The 18,250-nt window shown below is 44.4% G+C and overlaps 1 protein-coding gene across 1 annotated transcript; it reads right to left on the reverse strand.

Moving 5' to 3' along the window:
- Nucleotides 1–15,782: 15,782 nt before the first annotated feature.
- LOC127306545 (ubiquinol oxidase 1c, mitochondrial) lies at nucleotides 15,783–17,473 on the reverse strand. Its single transcript, XM_051337205.2, has 4 exons — nucleotides 16,937–17,473; nucleotides 16,735–16,863; nucleotides 16,171–16,659; nucleotides 15,783–16,083 (listed from the first exon to the last, which is right to left on the reverse strand). Exons 1-4 carry the CDS (start codon nucleotides 17,261–17,263, stop codon nucleotides 16,024–16,026), a joined length of 1,005 nt encoding a protein of 334 aa, XP_051193165.1. The 5' UTR covers nucleotides 17,264–17,473; the 3' UTR covers nucleotides 15,783–16,023.
- Nucleotides 17,474–18,250: the final 777 nt, after the last annotated feature.

Genomic DNA, 18,250 nt, shown 5'->3' on the forward strand with positions numbered 1-18,250 from the left:
TTGTGTTTTTAATATGGAGAATGCAAACAAGACAGCAAGTAAAGTAAAACTAGCAACTAATTTTTTTGTGTTTTGATTTAGTGCAGCAAACAAAGTAGTAAATAAAATAATGCAAGACAAAAACAAAGTAAAGAGATTGCGATGTGGAGACTCCCCTTGCAGCGTGTCTTGATCTCCCCGGCAACGGCGCCAGAAAATTTGCTTGACACGCGTACAGCACGCGTCCGTTGGGAACCCCAAGAGGAAGGTGTGATGCGTACAGCGGCAAGTTTTCCCTCAGTATGAAACCAGGGTTTATCGAACCAGTAGGAGCCAAGAAGCACGTTGAAGGTTGATGGCGGCGAGATGTAGTGCGGCGCAACACCAGGGATTCCGGCGCCACGTGGAACCTGCACAACACAACCAAAGTACTTTGCCCCAACGAAACAGTGAGGTTGTCAATCTCACCGGCTTGCTGTAACAAAGGATTAGATGTATAGTGTGGATGATGATTGTTTGCAGAGAACAGTAAAGAACAATTGCAGTAGATTGTATTTCAGATGTAAAGAATGGACCGGGGTCCACAGTTCACTAGTGGTGTCTCTCCCATAAGATAAATAGCATGTTGGGTGAATAAATTACAGTTGGGCAATTGACAAATAGAGAGGGCATGACCATGCACATACATGATATGATGAGTATTGTGAGATTTAATTGGGCATTACGACAAAGTACATAGACCGCTATCCAGCATGCATCTATGCCTAAAAAGTCCACCTTCAGGTTATCATCCGAACCCCTTCCAGTATTAAGTTGCAAACAACAGACAATTGCATTAAGTATGGTGCGTAATGTAATCAATAACTACATCCTCGGACATAGCATCAATGTTTTATCCCTAGTGGCAACATCACATCCATAATCTTAGAGGTTTCTCTGACTCCCCCAGATTCACGGAGACATGAACCCACTATCGAGCATAAATACTCCCTCTTGGAGTTACTAGCAAAAACTTGGCCAGAGCCTCTACTAATAACGGAGAGCATGCAAGATCATAAACAACACATAGATATAAATTGATAATCAACATAACATAGTATTCTCTATTCATCGGATCCCAACAAACACAACATATAGCATTACAGATAGATGATCTTGATCATGTTCGGCAGCTCACAAGATCCGACAATGAAGCACATAAGGAGAAGACAACCATCTAGCTACTGCTATGGACCCATAGTCCAGGGGTAGACTACTCACTCATCACTCCGGAGGCGACCATGGCGGCGTAGAGTCCTCCGGGAGATGAATCCCCTCTCCGGCAGGGTGCCGGAGGCGATCTCCTAAATCCCCCGGGATGGGATTGGCGGCGGCGTCTTTGGAAAGTTTTCCGTATCGTGGCTCTCGGTACTGGGGGTTTCGCGACGAAGGCTATTTGTAGGCAGAAGGGCAAGTCAAGGGGCGTCACGAGGGGCCCACACACTAGGTCGGCGCGGCCAGGGCTTGGGCCGCGCCGCCCTAGCGTGGCGCCGCCTCGTGGCCCCACTTCGTTAGCTCGCCGGTCTTCTGGAAGCTTCGTGTAAAAATAGGCCCCTGGGCGTTGATTTCGTCCAATTCCGAGAATATTTCCTTACTAGGATTTCTGAAACCAAAAACAACAGAAAACAGCAACTGGCTCTTCGGCATCTCGTTAATAGGTTAGTGCCGTAAAATGCATAAATATGACATAAAGTATGCATAAAACATGTAGATATCATCAATAATGTGGCATGGAACATAAGAAATTATCGATACGTCGGAGACGTATCAAGTACCCATTTTAGCAACAGTAAATAAAGCAAAATAGATAAAGTAAATGCAAGTAACTATTTTTTTGTGTTTTTAATATGGAGAACAAGATAGTAAATAAAGTAAAACTAGCAACTAATTTTTTGTATTTTGATATAATGCAGCAAACAAAGTACTAAATAAAATAAAGCAAGACAAAAACAAAGTAAAGAGATTGAAAGTGGAGACTCCCCTTGCAGCGTGTCTTGATCTCCCCGGCAACAGCGCCAGAAAAAGATCTTGATACGCGTCCGTTGGGAACCCCAAGAGGAAGGTGTGATGCGTACAGCGGCAAGTTTTCCCTCAGTAAGAAACCAAGGTTTATCGAACCAGTAGGAGCTAAGAAGCACGTTGAAGGTTGATGGCGGCGGAGTGTAGTGCAGCACAACACCAGGGATTCCGGTGCCAATGTGGAACCTTGATGCGTGTGGTTGACACGTCCGTTGGGAACTCCAAGAGGAAGGTGTGATGCGCACAGCGGCAAGTTTCCCTCAGTAAGAAACCAAGGTTTAATCGAACCAGTAGGAGTCAAGAAGCACGTTGAAGGTTGATGGCGGCGGGATGTAGTGCGGCGCAACACCAGAGATTCCGGCGCCAACGTGAAACCTGCACAACACAACCAAAGTACTTTGCCCCAACGTAACAGCGAGGTTGTCAATCTCACCGGCTTGCTGTAACAAAGGATTAACCGTATTGTGTGGAAGATGATTGTTTGCAGAAAACAGTAAAACAGTATTGCAGTAGATTGTATTTCAGTATAGAGAATTGGACCGGGGTCCACAGTTCACTAGAGGTGTCTCTCCCATAAGATAAACAGCATGTTGGGTGAACAAATTACAGTTGGGCAATTGACAAATAAAGAGGGCATGACCATGCACATACATATTATGATGAGTATAGTGAGATTTAATTGGGCATTACGACAAAGTACATAGACCGCTATCCAGCATGCATCTATGCCTAAAAAGTCCACCTTCAGGTTATCATCCGAACCCCCTCCAGTATTAAGTTGCTAACAACAGACAATTGCATTAAGTATTGCGCGTAATGTAATCAGTAACTACATCCTTGAACATAGCACCAATGTTTTATCCCTAGTGGCAACAGCACATCCATAATCTTAGAGATTTCTGTCACTTCCCCAGATTCACGGAGACATGAACCCACTATCGAGCATAAATACTCCCTCTTGGAGTTACAAGCATCTACTTGGCCAGAGCATCTACTAGTAACGGAGAGCATGCAAGATCATAAACAACACATAGATATAAATTTGATAATCAACATAACAAGTATTCTCTATTCATCGGATCCCAACAAACGCAACATATAGAATTACAGATAGATGATCTTGATCATGTTCGGCAGCTCACAAGACCCGACAATTAAGCACAATGGGGAGAAGACAACCATCTAGCTACTGCTATGGACCCATAGTCCAGGGGTAGACTACTCACACATCACTCCGGAGGCGACCATGGCGGCGTAGAGTCCTCCAGGAGATGATTCCCCTCTCCGGCAGGGTGCCGGAGGCGATCTCCTGAATCCCCCGAGATGGGATTGGCGGCGGCGGCGTCTCTGGAAGGTTTTTCGTATCGTGGCTCTCGGTACTGGGGGTTTCGCGACGGAGGCTTTAAGTAGGCGGAAGGGCAGGTCAGGGGGCCACACGAGGGCCCCACACCACAGGTCGGCGCGGCCAAGGGCCAGGCCGCGCCGCCCTATGGTTTGGCCGCCTCGTGGCCCCACTTCATCTCCTCTTCGGTCTTCTGGAAGCTTCGTGGCAAAATAGGACCCTGGGCGTTGATTTCGTCCAATTCCGAGAATATTTCGTTACTAGGATTTCTGAAACCAAAAACAGCAGAAAACAACAACTGGCACTTCGGCATCTTGTCAATGTAAGTTAGTTCCAGAAAATGCACGAATATGACATAAAGTGTGCATAAAACATGTAGATATTATCAATAATGTGGCATGGAACACAAGAAATTATCGATACGTCGGAGACGTATCAGCATCCCCAAGCTTAGTTCTGCTCGTCCCGAGCAGGTAAAACGATAACAAAGATAATTTCTGGAGTGACATGCCATCATAACCTTGATCATACTATTTGTAAAGCATATGTAGTGAATGCAGCGATCAAAACAATGTATATGACATAAGTAAACAAGTGAATCATATAGCAAAGACTTTTCATGAATAGTACTTCAAGACAAGCATCAATAAGTCTTGCATAAGAGTTAACTCATAAAGCAATAATTCATAGTAGAAGCATTGAAGCAACACAAAGGAAGATTAAGTTTCAGCGGTTGCTTTCAACTTGTAACATGTATATCTCATGGATATTGTCAACATAGAGTAATATAATAAGTGCAATATGCAAGTATGTAGGAATCAATGCACAGTTCACACAAGTGTTTGCTTCTTGAGGTGGAGAGAAATAGGTGAACTGACTCAACATAAAAGTAAAAGAATGGTCCTCCATAGAGGAAAAGCATCGATTGCTATATTTGTGCTAGAGCTTTGATTTTGAAAACAAGAAACAATTTTGTCAACGGTAGTAATAAAGCATATGTATCATGTAAATTATATCTTACAAGTTGCAAGCCTCATGCATAGTATACTAATAGTGCCCACACCTTGTCCTAATTAGCTTGGACTACCGGATCATCGCAATGCACATGTTTTAACCAAGTGTCACAAAGGGGTACCTCTATGCCGCCTGTACAAAGGTCTAAGGAGAAAACTCGCATCGGATTTCTCGCTATTGATTATTCTCAACTTAGACATCCATACCGGGACAACATAGACAACAGATAATGGACTCCTCTTTTATGCATAAGCATGTAACAACAATTATTATTCTCATATGAGATTGAGGATATATGTCCAAAACTGAAACTTCCACCATGGATCATGGCTTTAGTTAGCGGCCCAATGTTCTTCTCTAACAATATGCATGCTTAACCATAAGGTGGTAGATCGCTCTTACTTCAGACAAGACGAACATGCATAGCAACTCACATGAAATTCAACAAAGAGTAGTTGATGGCGTCCCCAGTGAACATGGTTATCGCACAACAAGCAACTTAATAAGAGATAAAGTGCATAAGTACATATTCAATACCACAATAGTTTTTAAGCTATTTGTCCCATGAGCTATATATTGTAAAGGTGGAGAATGGAAATTTAAAGGTACCACTCAAGCAATTTACTTTGGAATGGCGGAGAAATACCATGTAGTAGGTAGGTATGGTGGACACAAATGGCATAGTGGTTCGCTCAAGGATTTTGGATGCATGAGAAGTATTCCCTCTCGATACAAGGTTTAGGCTAGCAAGGTTATTTGAAACAAACACAAGGATGAACCGGTGCAGCAAAACTCACATAAAAGACATATTGAGAACATTATAAGACTCTACACCGTCTTCCTTATTGTTCAAACTCAATACTAGAAATTATCTAGACCTTAGAGAGACCAAATATGCAAACCAAATTTTAGCATGCTCTATGTATTTCTTCATTAATGGGTGCAAAGTATATGATGCAAGAGCTTAAACATGAGCACAACAATTGCCAAGTATCACATTATCCAAGACATTATAGCAATTACTACATGTATCATTTTCCAATTCCAACCATATAACAATTTAACGAAGAAGAAACTTCGCCATGAATATTATGAGTAAAGCCTAAGGACATACTTGTCCATATGCTACAGCGGAGCGTGTCTCTCTCCCACAAAGTGAATGCTAGATTCCATTTATTCAAGCAAAAACAAAAACAAAAACAAACTGACGCTCCAAGAAAAGCACATAAGATGTGATGGAATAAAAATATAGTTTCAGGGGAGGAACCTGATAATATTGTCGATGAAGAAGGGGATGCCTTGGGCATCCCCAAGCTTAGACGCTTGAGTCTTCTTGATAAATGCAGGGGTGAACCACCAGGGCATCCCCAAGCTTAGAGCTTTCACTCTCCTTGATCATATTGCATCATACTCCTCTCTTGATCCTTGAAAACTTCCTCCACACCAAACTTAGAACAACTCATTAGAGGGTTAGTGAACAATAAAAATTAACATGTTCAGAGGTGACACAATCATTCTTAGCACTTCTGGACATTGCATAAAGCTACTGGACATTAATGGATCAAAGAAATTCATCCAACATAGCAAAAGAGGCAATGCGAAATAAAAGGCAGAATCTGTCAAAACAGAACAGTTCGTATTGACGAATTTTATCGAGGCACCAGACTTGCTCAAATGAAAATGCTCAAATTGAATGAAAGTTGCGTACATATCTGAGGATCACTCACGTAAATTGGCATAATTTTCTGAGTTACCTACAGAGAAAACAGCCCAGATTCGTGACAGCAAAGAAATCTGTTTCTGCGCAGTAATCCAAATCTAGTATGAACTTTACTATCAACGACTTTACTTGGCACAACAAAACACTAAACTAAGATAAGGAGAGGTTGCTACAGTAGTAAACAACTTCCAAGACACAAAATAAAAACAAAGTACTGTAGTAAAAACCATGGGTTGTCTCCCATAAGCGCTTTTCTTTAATGCCTTTCAGCTAGGCGCAGAAAGTGTGTATCAAGTATTATCAAGAGACGAAGTGTCAACATCATAATTTGTTCTAATAATAGAATCAAAAGGTAACTTCATTCTCTTTCTAGGGAAGTGTTCCATACCTTTCTTGAGAGGAAATTGATATTTTATATTACCTTCCTTCATATCAATGATAGCACCAACGGTTCGAAGAAAAGGTCTTCCCAATATGATGGGACAAGATGCATTGCATTCAATATCCAAGACAACAAAATCAACGGGGACAAGGTTATTGTTAACGGTAATGCGAACATTATCAACTTTCCCCAAAGGTTTCTTTGTAGAATGATCAGCAAGATTAACATCCAAATAACAATTTTTCAGCGGTGGCAAGTCAAGCATATTATAGATTTTCTTAGGCATAACGGAAATACTTGCACCAAGATCACATAAGGCATTACAATCAAAATCTTTAACCTTCATCTTAATGATGGGCTCCCAACCATCCTCTAGCTTTCTAGGAATAGAGGCTTCGCGCTCTAGTTTCTCTTCTCTAGCTTTTATGAGAGCATTTGTAATATGTTGCGTGAAAGCCAAATTTATAGCACTAGCATTAGGACTTTTAGCAAGTTTTTGCAAGAACTTTATAACTTCAGAGATGTGGCAATCATCAAAATTCAAACCATTATAATCTAAATCAATGGGATCATCATCTCCAATGTTGGAAAAAATTTCAGCAGTTTTATCACAGGCAGTTTCAGCAGTTTTAGCAGTTTCGGGCAGTTTTGTACGCTTTGCACTAGGAGTAGAAACATTGCCAACACCAATTATTTTAACATTAATAGTAGGAGGTGCAGCAACATGTGAAGAATCAACATTACTTGTGGTGGTAATAGTCCAAACTTTAGCTACATTTTTCTCTTTAGCTAGTTTTTCATTTTCTTCTCTATCCCACCTAGCACGCAATTCAGCCATCAATCTTATATTCTCATTAATTCTAACTTGGATGGCATTTGCTGTAGTAACAATTTTATTTTCAATATCCCTATTAGGCATAACTTTCGATTTCAAAAGATCAACATCAGCAGCAAGACTATCGACTTTAGAAGCAAGTATATCAATTTTCCCAAGCTTTTCTTCAACAGATTTGTTAAAAGCAGTTTGTGTACTAATAAATTCTTTAAGCATGGCTTCAAGTCCAGGGAGTGTGTTCCTATTATTATTGTAAGAATTCCCATAATAATTAGCATAACCGTTACCATTATTATAAGGATATGGCCTATAGTTATTACTAGAATTGTTCCGATAAGCATTGTTGTTGAAATTATTATTTTTAATGAAGTTTACATCAACATGTTCTTCTTGGGCAACCAATGAAGCTAACGGAACATTATTAGGATCGACATTTGTCCTATCATTCACAAGCACAGACATAATAGCATCAATCTTATCACTCAAGGAAGAGGTTTCTTCGACAGAATTTACCTTCTTACCTTGTGGAGCTCTTTCCGCGTGCCATTCAGAGTAGTTGATCATCATATTATCAAGAAGCTTTGTTGCTTCACCAAGAGTGATGGACATAAAGGTACCTCCAGCAGCTGAATCCAATAGGTTCCGCGAAGAAAAATTCAGTCCTGCATAAAAGGTTTGAATGATCATCCAAGTAGTCAGTCCATGGGTTGGGCAATTTTTTACCAAAGATTTCATTCTTTCCCATGCTTGTGCAACATGCTCAGTATCTAATTGTTTAAAATTCATTATGCTACTCCTCAAAGATATAATTTTAGCAGGGGGATAATATCTACCAATAAAAGCATCCTTGCATTTAGTCCATGAATCAATACTATTCTTAGGCAGAGATAGCAACCAATCTTTAGCTCTTCCTCTTAATGAGAAAGGGAACAATTTTAATTTTATACTGTCACCATCTACATCTTTATATTTTTGCATTTCACATAGTTCAACAAAATTATTGAGATGGGCAGCAGCATCATCAGAACTAACACCAGAAAATTGCTCTCGCATAACAAGATTTAGTAAAGCAGGTTTAATTTCAAAGAATTCTGCTGTAGTAGCAGGTGGAGCAATAGGTGTGCATAGGAAATCATTATTATTTGTGGTTGCGAAGTCACACAACTTAGTATTTTCAGGGGTGGCCATTTTAGCAGTAGTAAATAAAGCAAACTAGATAAAGTAAATGCAAGTAACTAATTTTTTTGTGTTTTTGATATAGCAAACGAGATAGCAAATAAAGTAAAACTAGCAACTAATTTTTTTTTGTATTTTGATTTAGTGCAGCAAACAAAGTAGTAAATAAAATAAAGCAAGACAAAAACAAAGTAAAGAGATTGGGAAGTGGAGACTCCCCTTGCAGCGTGTCTTGATCTCCCCGGCAACGGCGCCAGAAATTTGCTTGATGCGTGTGGTTGACACGTCCGTTGGGAACCCCAAGAGGAAGGTGTGATGCGCACAGCGGCAAGTTTCCCTCAGTAAGAAACCAAGGTTTAATCGAACCAGTAGGAGTCAAGAAGCACGTTGAAGGTTGATGGCGGCGGGATGTAGTGCGGCGCAACACCAGAGATTCCGGCGCCAACGTGGAACCTGCACAACACAACCAAAGTACTTTGCCCCAACGTAACAGCGAGGTTGTCAATCTCACCGGCTTGCTGTAACAAAGGATTAACCGTATTGTGTGGAAGATGATTGTTTGCAGAAACAAGAAAAACAAGATTGCAAGAGATTGTATTTCAAGATAGAGAATTGGACCGGGGTCCACAGTTCACTAGAGGTGTCTCTCCCATAAGATAAACAGCATGTTGGGTGAACAAATTACAGTTGGGCAATTGACAAATAAAGAGGGCATGACCATGCACATACATATTATGATGAGTATAGTGAGATTTAATTGGGCATTACGACAAAGTACATAGACCGCTATCCAAAGATGCATCTATGCCTAAAAAGTCCACCTTCAGGTTATCATCCGAACCCCCTCCAGTATTAAGTTGCTAACAACAGACAATTGCATTAAGTATTGCGCGTAATGTAATCAGTAACTACATCCTTGAACATAGCACCAATGTTTTATCCCTAGTGGCAACAACACATCCATAATCTTAGAGATTTCTGTCACTTCCCCAGATTCACGGAGACAACCCACTATCGAGCATAAATACTCCCTCTTGGAGTTACAAGCATCTACTTGGCCAGAGCATCTACTAGTAACAGAGAGCATGCAAGATCATAAACAACACATAGATATAAATTTGATAATCAACATAACAAGTATTCTCTATTCATCGGATCCCAACAAACGCAACATATAGAATTACAGATAGATGATCTTGATCATGTTCGGCAGCTCACAAGACCCGACAATTAAGCACAATGGGGAGAAGACAACCATCTAGCTACTGCTATGGACCCATAGTCCAGGGGTAGACTACTCACACATCACTCCGGAGGCGACCATGGCGGCGTAGAGTCCTCCGGGAGATGATTCCCCTCTCCGGCAGGGTGCCGGAGGCGATCTCCTGAATCCCCCGAGATGGGATTGGCGGCGGCGGCGTCTCTGGAAGGTTTTCCGTATCGTGGCTCTCGGTACTGGGGGTTTCGCGACGGAGGCTTTAAGTAGGCGGAAGGGCAGGTCAGGGGGCCACACGAGGGCCCCACACCACAGGTCGGCGCGGACAAGGGCCAGGCCGCGCCGCCCTATGGTTTGGCCGCCTCGTGGCCCCACTTCGTCTCCTCTTCGGTCTTCTGGAAGCTTCGTGGCAAAATAGGACCCTGGGCGTTGATTTCGTCCAATTCTGAGAATATTTCGTTACTAGGATTTCTGAAACCAAAAACAGCAGAAAACAGCAACTGGCACTTCGGCATCTTGTTAATAGGTTAGTTCCAGAAAATGCACGAATATGACATAAAGTGTGCATAAAACATGTAGATATTATCAATAATGTGGCATGGAACACAAGAAATTATCGATACGTCGGAGACGTATCAAACCTGCACAACACAACCAAATTGCTTTGCCCCAACGTGATAGTGAGGTTGTCAATCTCACCGGCTTGCTGTAACAAAGGATTAGATGTATAGTGTGGATGATGATTGTTTGCAGAAAACAGTAGAACGAGTATTCCAGTTGATTGTATTCGATGTTAAGAATGGACCGGGGTCCACAGTTCACTAGAGGCGTCTCTCCCATAAGAATAAGCATGTTGGGTGAACAAATTACAGTTGGGCAATTGACAAATAAAGAGGGCATGACCATGCACATACATGTTACGATGAGTAGTGTGAGATTTAATTGGGCATTACGACAAAGTACATAGACCGCTATCCAGCATGCATCTATGCCTAAAAAGTCCACCTTCAGGTTATCATCCGAACCCCCTCCAGTATTAAGTTGCAAACAACAGACAATTGCATTAAGTATGGTGCGTAATGTAATCAACGAATATATCCTTAGACATAGCATTGATGTTTTATCCCTAGTGGCAACATCACATCCACAACCTTAGGGGTTGCTGTCACTCCCCCAGATTTAATGGAGACATGAACCCACTATCGAGCATAAATACTCCCTCTTGGAGTTACAAGTATCAACTTGGCTAGAGCCTCTACTAGCAACGGAGAGAATGCAAGATCATAAACAACACATAGATGATATTTATAATCAACATAACATAGCATTCACTTAATCATCGGATCCCAACAAACACAACATATAGCATTACAGATAGATGATCTTGATCATGTTAGGCAGCTCACAAGATCCAACAATGATAGCACAATTAGGAGAAGACGACCATCTAGCTACTGCTATGGACCCATAGTCCAGGGGTGAACTACTCACTCATCACTCCGGAGGCGACCATGGCGGTGTAGAGTCCTCCGGGAGATGATTCCCCTCTCCGACAGGGTGCCGGAGGCGATCTCCTGAATCCCCCGAGATGGGATTGGCGGCGGCGCTCTGGAAGGTTTTCCGTATCGTGGCTCTCGGTACTTGAGTTATTATCGACGAAGGCTTAAGTAGGCGGAAGGGTAGATCAGGGGGTGACGTGAGGGGCCCACACAGTAGGCCAGCACGGCCAGGGCTTGGGCCGCGCCGCCCTGTTGTGTGGCCGCCTCATCGCCCCACTTCGTTTCCTCTTCGGACTTCTGGAAGCTTCGTGGAAAAATAAGATCCTGGGCGTTGATTTCGTCCAATTCCGAGAATATTTCCTTACTAGGATTTCTGAAACCAAAAATAGCAGAAAACAGCAACTGGCTCTTCGGCATCTCGTTAATAGGTTAGTGCCAGAAAACGCATAAATATGACATAAAGTATGCATAAAACATGTAGGTATCATCAATAAAGTGGCATGGAACATAAGAAATTATCGATACGTTGGAGACGTATCACATGTGCAAATATTTCATAGAGTAGAGGGCAGTAAGTGGTGCATGTGTTAGCCCAGCAGATCATACCATGAGTCAAATTCTTGATGGCATGTGCTAGGTTATTCTGAAGAGGTGTTCCAGTCAAAAGGAGCTTGTTATCCATTGGAATGCGCCTAAATACCCTCAATAATTATTACTTTGTATTTTTCAACCGATGCCCCTGAAAAGAAAAGCATCAGGATGTCAGATAAATACATAGGGAAGGGGGAGAAACATGCAAGGATAATAGTTCAGAGTATGTCATGTTCCATCACCTCATCTGCAACATACTTCCATTTACAAGAAACTTCGAATTACATGGCCATCTCATATGAAGTGATTATTATAGTAAAATAAGGACCGACTGTTTTGGGCATGTATTTTCTCCTTAGCTATGTCCGAGCATCAGTTCCATGGTAATCAGACAAGTCAGAGATGGAGCAAACCATAAATTAAACATTGGGTAGCTTACAAAGATGAAGAATTGAGTAGCTTACAAAGAACAACAATAAAATATCGGGTGCAATAAGGTGATATTTGTAGTTTGTTATTTTTACCAGCAAAGAGGCCAGATGTTGGAAACATGCTGTTGTAAGGAGTTGAATATCACATCCTATAAGCACAACCAGATGATAAATGATTTTTTTCCACAACAGAGTGAAACGTGCCGGATCGAACAATTACCAATTTTCTTATAGAATAATTATGAGAAAAATGTAACCAATACACTGGCATTTCTCATCACTAAAGCACTGAACATTTAGCAACTTCCTTGTCAAATAAATTGTGTACTATAATCAACAATGTTCTCATAATTTATATTGTTGAGCCCAGGTGAGCAATCTGAAGGGTGCATGGTTTTCCATAACCCTTAGCACTCTCCTCTGATGCTAAAGTTGCATATGATAGTGAGGAATTTTGTTAGACTAATTCCTAGATAGCATATAGAATTCAGCAACATGCATACCTTTCTGAACAATAACCATGTTGTTGCCCATCTCATTGGCCATTGCTCCAAGTCCAAGCGCTTAATTACTAATATAAATCAGTCTGAACAATCTTTAAATAGAAGTACCATGAGAATGTTACCAATATACTATGGGTTCAGTGCTTGTGACCTGCTGTGCATCCGGAAGAAATACATCCCAGCTTCAGCAAATCATGAATTATGGCGGTGAAACAAACAAACTTTACGCATAAATTTCTGAAATAAATATTGGGCTGCAAGGGAGTCATTGCCTGATGGAGTGGATTTAGAGATGAACAAATGAAAGCATCACAAAATTTTATCTAGCAATTTGGGCCGATGCAAGCCGTGGACTCTCGACGATGCTGCATGCGGCGTGAGGCGGCGCTGATCCCGACGATAACAACATCAACAACATGTGTCGGCACTGCTTCGGGCAATGGCTGCTCCGATGTTGACTGTGTGAGACAGCGCTGCCTCCCATCGACGCGGCGAAGGTACAACTCTCATCTCGCACCGCACCTAAAATGTTAAATGACACTTCGTAAAAGGCCAAGAGTGGGAAAATTTCAAGGAAAATGCAAACTAATTCAACGTTTATGTTATAAAAATTCCCGATTATGTAAACCTCCGGGTGTGGATTACTCAGTAATACCCCCTTATTATTATCCAATAGAGAAAGAATAGATCAAGAATTCAAGATGTCCAAGATGACATCACAGCTTTATTTATAACCATTAGTAAGCCCATAGAAATATATCAATCAAATCATTTCTTGCTTGTCCAATTTAAATGCAGTTAACAGCTAAGATTTTGGCACCTTGGAGAAAAGTAAAACAAATGGAACAAAGCGGTTTACCAGGATATAAAAAGTGACCTGGTCTGATTCCATTTTTAGATCAAGGCATTGATTGGATAAACAAATCATGAATGTCCAAATCCAGCTTTCATTACACAAACAAATTAAGGAGGATATGGGAGATATGCAGGAAAGAGAGATACTACCAGTGCAGGGTGAATGTGACTCTCCAGATGGACGAACCACCGGGCATCACATCGAGGTTCGGAGTGACTCCTTCAACTGAATAATGTCATCCCCATGTGTCCCCCATGCATTGCTGCAGTTACAATAGTTCAAGGGAGGAGGAAGTAGAGAAGGCAGGTGGCAGCCCATAATTTATTCCTTCAAATTCCACACACCTCGGGCCAATACCTGAAAAAGAACAACATGTCACAAAATCGAATCTAACGAACAAAGGTATAAGCATAGGGATCCATCTCGTATGGGAGCACATAATTTTTGAAGTACCTCACAAGGAACACCTGAAAAGGAAAAGTATCATATACCTGGAAGATGACGACCATGCCAGGACGCACTCTTCCGTCTCCGTGTCGCCGCCTTCTTGCTGCTTGCATGCCGCAGCTTTCTCCCTTGGTCTGGAACTTTCTAGAGCAGGTCCTGGCGTCCAGCCTCCACCGTTGCTCGAGCCCTCCCTGCAGCCACCGCTGCCGTGTCCAGCCATCGCTGTCGGCCGGAGCTTGCTGCTACCGCCTCTGCCGCGTCCAGCCGCCGATGTCGCTCGGGCGCTAGCCACCAGCACAGATGCCGCAAGCTCCCTGCAGCCGCCGCCGCTCGAGCGTGGTGGCGGTGGAGGCCGATCCCCTCCATCGTTCCACATTTTGCTCGCCTGCTCCCTCGCATCAAGATCCGCCTCCTCTAGCCATGGCACCCTGCTGACCTTCCCCTCCTCCCGACGGCCCCTCATGTGCCCCTCTCAGCGCCCAAAGACCTCCCGTCGAGCGGAGGCCATGGTCCTTGACGGCGCCTTTGGGCCGCGGCCGATTTCTTCTCCAGTTCAAGAGGAGGGAGGGCGGTGGGAAGAGGAGAGCACGAGCAAGGCGAGGAGGAGCACGGGAGGAGCCGAGGTGGAGGCGGAGCCCGCGCAGAGGAGGAGGCCGGGTGGCGGCGGCGACACAGAGGAGAAGGAAGGGGTGGAGGAGGCGGGGCAATGGGGAGTTGCGAGACCCGGGGATGGGGAATGCCGTCCGGGGTAGGGATTGGGTGGAGATTTGTGGGCGACGAAAACCCCAAACTACCCTTGGGAGAAGATATTTCGTGGGACGAACGACGGGCCACCAACCCAAAAACCAACCCAGTGACTGACGAGTTAACCCGGCCGAACGTGGAACCCCTTGGCAGTCACGTGCGGGTACAATAGGACCGTTTCATGGCTTTATCTAGCAATGGAAAGCCACCCATGCAACCAACCAGCACGCTGCTGGCTCAAAGTGAACGGACAAGATCCCCTCACCTGACACCTGCTAGTAAGATCCGATGGCCTAGAATCGTAGATCGCTGTGAAGTCCTCTATGGGGGACATCAATTATACCTTTAGATAGATCCCTCCGGGATGCCATGTTTCAAAAAAAAAAAATCCCTCCGGGATGCAACACCAAGAAAAGACCTCTCTCCATATCCATTTGGTAAATCTATACTTGTACATGAGATTGTCCACCGTCTCGTGGACTTGGTTGCATAGGGAAAAATTGTCACAATTCTCTCAATCCCTACGTTTAAGTATTTCCATTGTCCACATTCGATTTTGCATAATCAACCAAGCAAAGAATTTACGGCGCCCAAACTCTCTAAACCGTAGCACTAAGGGTGGTCGAGACAAGACCTTCAAATTGCATCTTGTAGGCTTGCTCGAGGCGCACGTCCGCGAGGAGTCCCCAATGTGCACCAAACCGAAATTGTGAGAGATCTTAATTTGGTTGACCCAAAAGTTATGTGGGGAGGTTTCGGAACGTTGCAATTCTTCCTTTTTCTTGTGGGCAAATGCCACCAAGCCAAGGAGAGGTCCAAAACTTGCTTTAGAAGAACTCAAGTCATCGAAGTTTACAGATTCACGTACTCCTTATTTGGAAACCCATACATCCATCAGAGGTCATAGCGGCGTAGGGCACTACTTTTCTGTATTGATTTGAGTACTTGTCTACTTCGAGTTCTTATGATGGACCATGCCATTCCAGTAGTTAGTCAATGTTGTATGTTCTGCAAACCATAATACTCCCTAGTCGGGCCGTGTACATCAAATCAGTTCATCTTCAGTGTGACATACACTAATTTCTCGAGAAATATTCGAGCTCTCGTCACAGACGGCTTGTTTTATTTCTCAAGCATCAGTAGTAACCTTACCTATCAGAGTACCAGACACAGTTACAAAGATTAGCATGAACTCGTGTTTCTGGGTTTCTTACTGATCTCGGCAACTGATCAGTGATAGCCGAGCGGCGCCGGCGTCTTGTTGAGTTCCAGCCCCTGGAAATGGATGTCCTGCATGGCGCATCATCAGAAGCAAACCAGTTCAGACATCACGAGCAGAGCATTTCATGCCTTGGAGTTGGAGACTAGCATACGTACCGCGGCGAAGTGGTTCACGTCGCGGTGGTGCGCCTCGTCGGCGCGCACGACGGTGACCACGTCCTTGAGCCTGGCGTCGGCGGGGAGGCGCCAGTAGTCGATGGCGATGCGCGGCGCCGGCACGTTCTCGATCTTCCCGGCCTCCAGGTCGCGGAGGAACTCGGTGTAGGAATGGATGGCCTCCTCCTCGAGGTAGCCGACGACGCGGTGCGCGAACTTGGGGGACAGGAGGTACCCGACGAAGTAGGCGTTGAAGAAGACGCCCTGCACGGCCAGCACCAGCGCGCGCTCGTACCACTTGGGGTCGGCAACCTCCATGAAGGTCATCAGGTGCATCCGCTCGTTCTCCGCCTCCTCCAGCAGCGCCCGGATCCACCCGCCGCTCTGCTCGAAGCGACGGAGCGACCGCAGGTGCAGCAGCATCCCGCCCACCATCCCCGGCACCGCCGCTACCGTCTCCAGCATCATCGCACGGCACCCGTACCTCCTCTGCCGTATCACTCATGTCAGTACGAACACGAATACAAATCTTGTCTGTTCTGTTCCATCAACGTGTGTGTGTACCTGGAAGAAGATATCTGTGGGCACGCGCAGCGACTTGACGGTCCAGTACGCGATCTTGTCGAGCAGCACCTTGGGCTGGTGGTGCTTCGTGATGTCGATCGACGTGTCCGACGTATACGCCTCCCACGGCTGCGAAATCAACACTTAGTTACGACAGAATATGCAATCTTGCAAGCATACATGGAACAAGTTCATTACTTACCCTGAAGCAAGACCACTTCCACTCGGCGCCGTCCTTGTTCACCAGCTTGGCCGGGGCGATGCCCCAGTAGCTGCTCACCACGCCGCTCTTCTCCCGCTCCTTCGCGGCCTGTATCACCTCGGCCGTCGCGGCGGCGGTGCTCCCGACGTTGTCCTTGGACGCCGCCGCCTCCTCCTTTGCCGCCTCCGCGGCGGAGGAGGCCAGCAGCCGCGCCCACAAGCCCCCTTCACCTCCGACAAGCAGGGGCCTCGACGCAGCCGCCGGAGCGCCGCAGACGCGCGGGCGCAGGTGGCGGAGGAGGACGGATCCGGCAACGCGGGACCTCATCGCCGAAGATGATGAGCCTGCGAACTGGTTGGCTGCTCTGCGCGCGAAACTCGTGGCCGCAGCCTCGCGAACCTGCAGACGTGCCAACTTCTGAGCGAGTGACCGGACGACGTGTCGCCGACGCCGAGCCAGTACACGCCACGATGGCACCGTGCTGCGCGTAGATGACCCGAGACGTGAGGCTCCGCTTGGCTGATATTTTTCGAACTAAGTGGTGGGCATTTGTAGAAAATGTGCCCCAGCTTTTCAGGAGTGGGGATAGGGGTGTCAAGATCGTTGCGGCTGCTATGCGGGTGGCTGCTAGGAGACTTCAGTGGACTGAATTTGGCCGTGCGTCCACGTGGTAGAATCCGAAAATTCAATTACACTTAGTAAAAGTGGACTGAATTTACGTGAGCGTGCGTCCACGATCTAAAAGGGAGGGAAAATTTCTAAGTTGGAGTCCACTTCTTTTGACTCCGAAAATTGGCGAGGTTCCTGCAAGCAGTAAGCCTCATCGGTGATGCGGGAACTTCAGAATGTGCACGCTCACGTAACAATATTCCAAAACCGATATCTAGATATGAACTATATGTTCGGACAAGCGTTTTTGCACGCAGATGATATGCTCCTTATTATTGAAATGAGTAAAATATCGCGCATACAAATCGATGTTCTATGGGCTCGCAAAGGTGTTGCACGAAAAATCATGTTTGAAAAAGATAAAAACATCTTGACGTTCTATGTGCTCGCAAAGTTGTTTCCTGAGAAATCGATAATTTTTGTGTTGTGCGTAAAAATTAAAAAATCAGGTGCCACAAACATTTCACTACTTTCTAACTCATTCCATCAATGTACATTTTTTTTTTGCATAGTACCGTTTTCAATTACACTTAGTAAAAGTAACTACATGTTTTATTTTTTATAACTTATTTTTTTAGAAAAACAGGGTATAGCTCCGGTTCCATTTTTGAAACCAGAATCCACGGAGTTATTACAGCTTAAGAA

Source organism: Lolium perenne, chromosome 6 (genome assembly GCF_019359855.2).
Source record: "Lolium perenne isolate Kyuss_39 chromosome 6, Kyuss_2.0, whole genome shotgun sequence".
Classification (NCBI taxonomy): Eukaryota; Viridiplantae; Streptophyta; class Magnoliopsida; order Poales; family Poaceae; genus Lolium; species Lolium perenne.